Source organism: Fundulus heteroclitus, chromosome 19 (assembly GCF_011125445.2).
Source record: "Fundulus heteroclitus isolate FHET01 chromosome 19, MU-UCD_Fhet_4.1, whole genome shotgun sequence".
In the NCBI taxonomy this organism is placed as follows: Eukaryota; Metazoa; Chordata; class Actinopteri; order Cyprinodontiformes; family Fundulidae; genus Fundulus; species Fundulus heteroclitus.
The window spans coordinates 26,120,879-26,131,900 of record NC_046379.1 but is presented as its reverse complement, the minus strand read 5'-3'; the positions used below and the strand labels follow the sequence as shown (position 1 = coordinate 26,131,900).

Genomic DNA, 11,022 nt, shown 5'->3' with positions numbered 1-11,022 from the left:
AGGAGGAGTCACAGTATCTCACTGCCTGGAAGATGTCCTCTGGGTTTATTATGATCCAAATCATTTGAGCTGCTGAGGTGAAACCAAGAGAGAAAAGTAAACATTATGATTGTCATCTTCTACACAATCTTTAATGTTATGCTTGTTTCAGGTAATACTGTTTTTTTCCTTCTACAATTCTTCTGATTTAATGTTTGCACTTACAGTTTGACTAATGTAAAATTTATCTTTTAAACAGGTTCTTCTCTCAGTGACCAAGTGCACCAGAGTGACTCTGACATGATCTGCAAGCCCAAAGATAATCCCCAAATCACCTGCAAACATGAGATTCAGGACTATAACCGCATCCTCTGGTACAAACAGACAACGGATCATCAGATGCAGTTCCTGGGGTACATGAACGTTAAGGATGGATATCCAGAGAAGGAAGTGAATGTGAAAATAACTGGTGAAGCAACTAAAGGACAAACCTGCATTTTAACAATAGAGAGAGTCAACCAGAGCAGCACTGGTGTTTATTTCTGTGCAGCTAGTCAACACAGTGCTGTGTGTCGCTGCTTTTCTGTACAAAAACCTCCCAGCAACAGGTTTCTTTCATCTGATGCCAGCAACTTACCAATCATTGCACCTGCATTATTTCCTTTGGACTATGTTAATTCCCCACTTTTAGAAGATTAGATATAACAATAAAATTAAAATGCAGCTGTTTCATCACTTAGGCCTCATTTAACATGTGGTCATTTAACAATTATCATTTCAATCATTTCATTAGGTTTTCCAATATGTGTTTATGTTCAAAGAAAAGTTATTGAGAGGTTGACACCTGTCAATTTCAGAATCAATCAATGAAGTGGAAGCCACTGCTAAAGGGCCCCGAACCATCAGCTGCCATCAAGACAGACCATATATATAATGTTTTTCTATTAGTTTATTGACAATGAGAATACAATTCAATTTGAAAAAAACAAAACAAAGAAAATATATTCTTAATTGATCATTCATTATTAAAGGCACTGGCAAGTTTTTTAAAAAGTGCAAACAACAATGTTTATTGTAGGGAAACATGGCTGCAAGTAAATCGGTTCCAAGGTTTGCCATAAATCACGTCATCCATTAAAGAAAGAGGAGAATGGGGAATTTCGGACTTTAATGAACAGAAGGTTGTAGTTTTTGAGAACCTGTAGCTGTCTTTGCAGTGATGCAGCTAGCTTAGCAGCAAGAGGGAAAGGATTTTGCTCTGTCTGCCCAGTGGGCTGCAGTAGATGTCCACTCACACTCAGCTAGGTGCTGTTGGAGGGTCCTTTCTGTTTACAGGAAGGGTTCCTCTCCACTACCGTCACATGCTCCTTCAGGGTGAGAGATTGCAGATAATTTACGGACTCTGCAATCTGCTGGCTCTCCTTAGTATAGAAAGCCTTAATTAAAAAACAAACAAACTTTATTTTGAGGAATATAAAATATGTTTTGAGTCATTTAACATGTTTTGTTTGCTGCATAGTTATTTGCAGTTTTGATTTGGTTCTTGTGTATCTACGATGTAAAAAGTAATTAAAATGAAGCAAGTTAGTTGAATGACAAAGGGATGTCCAAACCTTTAACTGGTATTGTGTATTTCTATTTGTAAAATAGATGTATCCTGCAATGTACCTTGTGCTGGCTATTGTGAACTGTGGCAATAATAATACACTGAAGTGAATTGATAAATGTGGTCACAATTAATTATTTATGGATTAAATCAAAATGCTGGACTTTTGCATCACCTCTAAGAAGCTGGAAAAAAAATAGACAACAGCATTTTTGACACCTCGCTTAGTAGGTCAAGGAAAGTGTAATTAATATTTCAGTCTAAATATTTTTTTTAGCCTAAATATTTTTGGGCTAAATATTTTAGCCTAAATATTTTTGGGCTAAAATATTCAACTGTTTATTTTTTTCCCCGTAAATTCCACCATAGTGTTTAGTAATTGATTTAATCCATCTGAATGAAGTATTTGCAAGCAATACTCTGATTGGATGAAAGAGACCTGTCTGTGATTGGCTGGTGGTGTGGACAGTTTTTGAGTTGCAAGCTCAGAGACAGAACTAAGTGAGCGGAGAAACAGCCGAGAGCTAAAGCTGCGTGAAGCTGACACCCAACCAATGTAAAAAAAAACTCCGGTAAATATACTGAATGGTATGGGCACTTTTGTGCCATTAAAATTATCGTTTGTAATGTGGTTTCAGAGATGTTAAGAAATTATTTGTTAGGGTCATCCAGAGTTCACCATCCTCCCATTTTGCTCCCAATTCAACCAAAGTAGTCTACTTTTTTTAGTGCTTCGCTTGTCCAGGTTTGTGCTGTTAGAATTAGTGTTTGTGCTGCTTTGGTTTTGGAGATATTATGAATTATAATTTTGGTCGATGACGTCACCATCCCCTCATTTTGCTCTGAATTGAACCAAAGTGGTCTACACTTTTAGTGCCTCATTTGTGCAGCTTTGTGCTGCTTTGGGTTTTGAAACATTAAAGAATATCTACAGCTGGTGTTGAGCAGGTTGAGCACGAGTGCAGAGCCCTGCGGGAGCAGACACAGAGCCAAGCCCACACAGTGACGGAACTGAGCGTGAGGACAGTAGCTGGGTGGAGAGTTTGTCAGAGATGAGCGCACTTGTGTGATTAAACGCTGAATACCTGTCTCTCTGCGTGCTCAGATTTGTGCCTCCTCGCTCAAGTCAATGGCACAAATGTTACGCCATAGTCAGAGAAGTTCAGAGACGCTGCCTGTGACTGAATGGCAGTTAAGAGACCTTCTCCTGATTGGTCAGTGCGCCCACATGACGTGGGTCAAAGGTTACACTAATCAACATGCACTTAGTGGGTTGTGTGATATCAAGAGCCACAACGCAGCTCAGAAAATTCTGAAATGGAGAAGCTATTAGGTAGCGCGAAAATTTAAAAAAGAGAAGGACATCAGAAAAGCTGAAGTATCTACCGAAAATAGGTCATTTCTTCCCTTCCCTTAAAGTTGCTGACTGTTTTGTCAGCTTTAGTGGCTTGAAGGTGGTTGTTTAATTATTTTTTGTAAAAATGAAATATTTACTTTCAATGTAGTGGGTAGATTTTACCAGATTATGCTGATGCTAATGAGTTTTTCTGTGTCTCTGCATTTGGGGGCAGTTAGGGCCTGGGCCCACCAGATGTCGCTGTGGAGCTCTGTGTTCAACAATCCGTGGGACAAGAGGAATATTGTAATATTGTAAAGAGACCGATTCCCTTACTAATAAAATTCTGTTCTAAACATTCATATATGTGTGAAGTATGCACGTTTAAGGCCTCATTTCGTATGTACACATGCTTTATAAAAGAGACCCCCAGATCTGTCATGTCTATTGTTAACAAGTGAACTAGCCAAAAAGGGCCCACACTACAAGTCCCCACCCCCTCTGTAATGTGACACTGGCTCCACGCCACGGTCAGAACCCGCCGTTAGAGGATGAGTTTGTTTTCCACCTGTGGGAGTTTCTACAGACACTGAGACTCATACACTGTGAACAGCAGCATATGCTGGGTGCAGAGCCACAGTATCAGCTGCCTTCATGTTCAGCTCTTCCAGACAGGAGAATGATTATCATCTTCTGCCTAATGACCAATGTTGTTGCAACTTTAGGTAATATTGTCCTTTTATGAAAGAGGCGTTTTTATAATTTATAACTGATAACTTTTTGCTTGATGAATGAAGTCAATATTTAAGACAAAAATCAACAAACTTTTATTTACTATATTAACCAACTGTGTTAAAATAATTTGTTTAAGTAACTTGCTTTGTTACCTTATAAGTTTTAATATTAATGCTCTGTGTTTCACCAGGCTCTTCTCTCAGTGATCAGGTCTACCAGACTTCAGCTGAGATGTTCCTCAACCCTGGAGGACAAGCGCTCATCAACTGTTCACACAGTATTGAGAGCTACGATCGGATCCTATGGTACAAACACTCAGACAACATGGAGATGCAGTTCCTGGGATATATGAACATTATTTTTGGAACTCCAGAGCCTGGAGTCAATGTGCTGATAAACGGGAGCGCAAATAAAGACCAGATCTGCACCCTGACAGTCAAGGATCTGAGTGCCAGCAGCAGTGCAGTTTACTTCTGTGCTGCTACATACCACAGTGCTTCATGATAATGCTCCTCAGTACAAAAACCTCACAGTTAATCTTTATTTTATATCTCCCAGCTCTTTGAAGCTGTGCTACATCCTTTCATAAGGTGGCGGTATATTATTGCACGGACCTCCTCTATGCAGGCGTGAACCCAAAACTCCTCCTTACTGATGATGATGTGAAAAAAAGTCCACAGTACACCCCCTGACAGCAACCTTTAAACATCACAACAGCCACCAAACGTTATGGACATGTTGATCTTTCTGATCCTGAGCGTTTATTTCAACTGGATTCTGCTTCCAGGTGATGCCATAAACAGTTTGGAGAATAATATCTGCATGTCTTTAGAATCTCTTGGTTCAGACGGTATATTACAAAGTAGATTGTTTTTTTCTTTTTGAACTTTTCCAGGTTCTTCTTGTAGTCAACGAGTGTTTCAGGCTCCTACAAATATCTACAGTAGAGCAGGAGGAACAGCCAAGATCTACTGTTCACACAGTGATCAAAACTATAACCAAATTCTGTGGTACAAGCAGTCAGACAGAGGGCTGCTCCTGCTGGGTTACGTCTACTACACAGATGTCTACCCAGAGACAGGGCTGGATGGAAAGATGGAAGGAAGTGCCGATACAAATCAGAACTGCACCCTGACACTTGAAAGACTCAGCTCACACAGCAGTGCAGTTTACTTCTGTGCTGCCAGTCGCCACAGTGCCACAATCGACTGATTGTCAGTACAAAAATCCCATCCTACGTTTACATGTCTGCCTCTAAAACTCAAAGCCACACAGTCCTAGAATAACTGTAATTTCGTAATTCATCTCCCACTAATGAACTACTGTATTTTCTGGAGTATAAGTCGCAGTTTTTTTCATAGTTTGGTCGGGGGTGCGTCTTATACTCTGGAGCGACTTATGTGTTAAATTATTACACATTTTTACCGGTATATCATTACACCTGTTATTTTCACACCAAACCGCAAGAGGGCGCTCTAGGCCTTTGTTGAATCAGACGTAAGCGACGTAGAAGCGGAAGTGCCGCAGCTTCTACCTCCGGAGTTAACGGAGTTATTTGAAAGTAACACAGAGGATGAAGATTTCACTGGATTTTAGTTATTTGGAGTGACACGGGCGTTTTGGTTAACTTCTTCGCATGTTATTTATGCTACAGTTATCTGAATAGCTTTTAATATGTTATGTTAACATACCAGGCACGTTCTCAGTTGTGTCATGTAGCGTAAGCTAACCATACAATTATTCAGCCTTTTGTTGCCTCCGTTCTATTTTTATTTAAAATTGCCTTTCAAGATGACATGTCTGTTCTTGATGTTGTATATTATCAAATAAATTTCCCCCAAAAATGCGACTTATACACCAGTGCGACTTATATATGTTTTTTCCTTCTTTATTATGCATTTTATGGCATGTGCGACTTGTACTCCGGAGCGACTTATAGTCCGGAAAATACGGTACTTAACTGGAGGTTTTCTTAAATGCAAATGAAAGCAATATCTAATGCAGAATAAAGAAAATCATTAACCATAATGAAAGGTTTGCAGAGGAAAGTGGTTTCAAAACCTTTTTGAAAAAATAAATAAAGATACATAGTTTTTATTCAAAAGCATTGGTTTAAGACTGCTCAATTAGATTGGCATATATTTAGCTAATTACTTATGAAGCTTTTATTAGTTCTAGAAACAAGACAAGCAACAGTTGCCGTGAGCTAAATACAGACGTAGGTTTGCAGTGACTAGTGATTGGTTTCCCTGTTTGAAAGAGGAGGAGTCACAGTATCTCACCGCCTGGAAGATGTCCTCTGGGTTTATTATGATCCAAATTATTTGAGCTGCTGAGGTGAAACCAAGAGAGAAAAGTAAACATTATGATTGTCATCTTCTACACAATCTTTCATGTTGTGCTTGTTTCAGGTAATATTTTTTTTTCCTTCTACAATTCTTCTGATTTAATGTTTGCACTTACAGTTTCACTAATGTAAAAATCAACCTTTCAAACAGGTTCTTCTCTCAGTGACCAAGTCCACCAGAGTGACTCCGACATGATCTGCAAGCCCAAAGATAATCCCCAAATCACCTGCAAACATGAGATTCAGGGCTATAATCGCATCCTCTGGTACAAACAGACAACGGATCATCAGATGCAGTTCCTGGGTTACATGAACGTTATGAATGGAAATCCAGAGAAGGAAGTGAATGTGAAGATAACTGGTGAAGCAACTAAAGGACAAACCTGCATTTTAACAATAGAGAGAGTCAACCAGAGCAGCACTGGTGTTTATTTCTGTGCAGCTAGTCACAGTGCTGTGTGTTGCTGCTTTTCTGTACAAAAACCTCCCAGCAACAGGTTCCTTTCATCTGATGCCAGCAACTTACCAATCATTGCATCTGCATTATTCCTGCCAGCTAAAGCAAATCTAATAAAATCAGCACCTTGTACATGTAGCACGTTACATTTTTTATTGTAACTTGAGCCCTAATTAAACATATTTAGAATTCTGTTTTAAATTATGTATGTTACATTTTAAAAGGGCAGTATTAGTGCTTGTTGGGCAATAATTGACATGCAGTCACATTCATACAGTTACCTGAAAAAGACTGCAGGAAGCTGTAAATAATATTTTACCATGCCTGTGCAAATCCTCAGCTATCCAGGTCATTGCAACAGCAAACAAGCTTAAATCGGAGGCAACTCGATTTTCGCTCAGTTCTTTCTGAAAACATTTCAACACCTATCCAGGAGTAGGTGTCAGTTCTGGTGGCTTACACTTGAGCAACCTGCAGTTGGTACACTGCTGTGTTTAAGGACATGGTGGCCCATCCTTCTAGGTGCATTCTCAGTCAGATGTAAATCATTGACCCACTCATCACTCTCCTGGGTTGTTAAAACCAATGGGGTACCGCGCGCGAGCTATTTTTAGAAACACAACGTCACGATGACGTCACATCACGTGGTACGCAGTGGGGCAAACTCCGGAAACCTGCCGCTGTTTTGCTGTAAAAGAGACGTGCGTTAGCCTTGGTTTTACTCGTTAAAACGACTGCTTTTTCTAAATCTAAGACCATGGTTTTTAAACATTGTTGCTATGGAACGTGCAACAGCGACTCGAGTTACGCTGATCGGCCGTATATGAAGGATGTTTTCTTCAAGACTGCCAAGGAGAAATGTGTGCGCTTGGTACACCGGTGCAGTCGGCCTACACAACAGTTCAACCCGGAAAAAGTTACCAAATTCAAGTACATATGTAGCAAGCATTTTGTCGGAGGAAAGGGCCCAACCGAAGAACATCCTGACCCAATTCCAGCGACATCAAGTCAAGGTAAGAGTATTTTGGTGGCCAACATGTTAATAAAGTAGCGCCTGCTACCATGACAGCATATAGGCTATCATGGTAGCAGGCGCTAACATGATAGCCTGCTACTGTCAGGATGCAGCTTATTGGCTGCATGCTGAGCCTCTCTCCCTCTCTCTTGTTCCTGCGCAGCCTGATCGGTTTCACCTGGCAGGCTGCAATTAACCCACAACTGCTTCCACCTGTTCCCACCGCTTTATCAGACTCACCTCTTTCTGTTCCCGTCGCCGGTCCATAGCGTTCACTCCCGCTCAGTCCCTGCCAGTTTTTCTTGTCAGCTCCGTTTGTACCCGTCAGCCTGAAGACTCCTTTCACCTGGTCTTGTTACAGTCAGCCCAAAGACTTTCCGACAGTTTGTTTTCTCCAGTATTCAGCTCAGACGTTCAGACCTCCACCGCTCGGCTCAGACGTTCAGACCTCTACCGCTCGGCTCGGACGTTCAGCCCTCCACTGCACGGCTCGGACGTCCTGTGCTCCACTACTCGGCTCTGAGGTTCTGCTCGCCTCTGCTCAGCTCTGATGCTCTGCTCGCCACTGCTCGGCTCTGAGGTTCTGCTCGCCTCTGCTCGGCTCTGATGCTCTGCTCGCCACTGCTCGGCTCTGACGTTCTGCTCGCCTCTGCTCGGCTCTGATGCTCTGCTCGCCTCTGCTCGGCTCTGACGTTCTGCTCGCCACTGCTCGGCTCTGAGGCTCTGCTCGGCTCTGATGCTCTGCGCTCCACGGCTCTGCTCAGATGTCCTGCTCTCCAGTGCTCGGCTCCAGAGTTCCTCCCGGTCAGTCTCTCCACACTCCTCCTGCCGGCCAGCTTCTACACCCTTCACCTCCGTCCGTTGAAAGACTCTGGTCTAATCATCCATCTTTCACACTATTCAATAAAAACTCACTCATAAGAACTGACTCTGTGTGTGCGTGCTGTGTCCGGGTTCATCCCAGAAAAATATATCATAACAGCTACCAGGATAGCTTACTCAAAAACATTTCAAATGAGACAAACATTAAACATATACCCATTCCTGGACGGTGATTGCAAACAACAACAACAAAAAAACGGCCGACGCTGCCATAATCGCCGCGCAGGAAAAAAAAAACAAAGCTTACCGTTCATCAACTCGGCCAGTTTTCCAGTCTTTTTAAGCCCTCGAACCTCAAGCCATCGTTTGAGCTGAAGGTTGGTGTGTTCTTCGACAGTGCGACCAGTAATCCGTGCGCCTGGGACATCGTCTTGGGAAAGTTTAACGGCTGCAAAGTCGGTCATATCGCTGGTTCTGTTGCGCTTGTAATAGCTGGGTTATCCGTGCGTTCTCTCCTGTATGCCCTACCTAAGCGGCAAAAGGGGCGTTGCTCTTGAGACGGTGACGTCACGTGCGCGGTACCCCATTGCTTGGTGTGAGTGGAGTACTTGGTCACCTGAATTATGGCGCGACTGCAGATGGAATCTCGTTGGAATGGAGGACCAAGCTGTAAACACTGGGGAGTTGGAAACATAATCCTCCCCTTCTGTTTAGCGATGGCTTTTCTCTTTTGACCAAGATGGCTTCTTTCACCCCTCTTTCAAACCATCTGTTCTCCCTGTCCAAAACCTGGACATCATCATAAATCTTAATAAAATACACTGAAACTTGTAGTTGTAACAAGAGAAAATGTGAAAACGTTTGAATACTTTTGCGGGATAAGGTTGTTAGTATTGTGAACCCTTACCGTGTTTTCCAGACCATAAAACGCATCGGATTATAAGGCACACTGTGATCTAACGTGTCTATGTGTGTCTTTGTCCACATATAAGGTGTACCAGATTATAAGGCGCACTAAATATCAGGGTGCGGGCTGCCTAAAGGCTTCCACATACTTGGATATACTGTGCGCATGCTGGGAGCCTGGTGGACTCCGCGCTGACTCTCCCCGGACGTTTTACCCTTCATAGTCGAGCTTACAGTCGCCTGCATTTCTTGTGGTGAATTCCTACAATTCCCACACTTTCTGCCAGTGGGACGAAGTGGCAGAACGGATGGTAAAATGTCTAATTAGCTAGCTGAGCACCTAGAGCTGTTTCTTTTCCAGCAGGCTCCCACCGCACACCTATCAGTGAGAACAGAGAAAGACAGTGATGCCACACGTAAAAAAACTTCTTGCCTCCAAGATGTTTATAGTGTGACGCTGCATACGCGGTTGTAAAGACTGACCTCTGCGAGTACCTGTATGCACGGAGTCCACGCAGATTCCTCCTTGAGTACGCGCAGACCACCTGAGCACCTGAGTAGGGGCGCCTTACATGAATGGCCCTTCTAAGTTTCGCAGTGAATGTCATGCGTCTTGTGGACAGCGCAGATCAATCAGGTAGTGACACAATGTACCGTAATGCTCCGAATATCCATTGAGCGGAGCGGCTTCATTGCTTACCAAAGTCGTACTTGCACATTTTATTAGATTTTTAAGCACATTGTACCACATAAAATTGGTCAGCAAGCACAATGGAAATATATATATAAGGCGCACCATCAACTTTTGAGAAAAATTTGATTTTAAGTGTGTCTTATAGTCTGTAAAATACGGTAATTTAGAACTCTAGAAAATATATTTAATCTGTGTGTAGTTTCACATCCTTTCATTAGGGAGCAGTATATCCTCTAATATAGTAGAACTGGGTGACTGTGGCTAACATAATAGTTTCAGTGTTCAGAGGAACAATCCAATCACTCGTCTGAACACAAACGCGTTTCTTAGAGCCAGAGGGTGATGTTAGAATTATCTTTATTGTATTGATCTGACCAAAAAACAATACAATGATACTTTTCTTTTACATAATATTTGATTATTTTCTCCTATCAGGTAAAACATCTCTTGAATTGTGTTAAATATATTCTAAGTACTTTAGCAGAAAGTGAAGTATCTGTTATGTTAATGTCATTTCTATTTAGCAGCAGAGGCTTTCCATCTCTCTGATGTTAACAGTTAATATCTGACTACACAAGTGTAATGTTTTGTGTCTTTTTCCAGGTTCATCTCTAAGTGACCAAGTTCACCAGGTTCCTGAGCACATCCTTAAAAAACCAGGGGAAGCTGCCACGATAAAATGCTCACACACTAGTCCAAGCTATGATCGGGTCCTCTGGTACAAGCAGTCGACCCAGCTTCAGTTCCTGGGACACATGTACAAAAACATGGAAAATCCTGAAGCTGAGCTGAAAGGGAAGCTGGGTGGGAATGCAGAAAAAGACCAAACCTGCACGTTAACACTTGAAGATCTCGGTCCAAACAGCAGCGCAGTTTATTTCTGCGCCGCTCGCTACCACAGTGCTGCAAAAACACCGCTCCACGGTACAAAAACCTCCCCCTTCTGTGTTTGATCTCTTTTTATTATTATGGCTCACACAGCTCTAAACCCAGATCAACTCATTCTAATCAAATGCTACTCTCTCTAAAAGGGGAGGATCTTCTTTGAAGCAAAACCGTATTTAACCTTGCAGATATTCTGCAGAACTCCGTTAGACCACATCAATGGAATGCACTGAACAAACT

General features: G+C 42.1%; 1 gene segment (V, D, J or C); it reads left to right on the top strand.

Moving 5' to 3' along the window:
- The first annotated feature begins 267 nt into the window (after positions 1-267).
- Positions 268-10,992, top strand: LOC118567057. The segment is given in 3 exon segments: positions 268-392; positions 10,501-10,821; positions 10,929-10,992. Coding segments are annotated over 3 exon segments (408 nt in total).
- Positions 10,993-11,022: the final 30 nt, after the last annotated feature.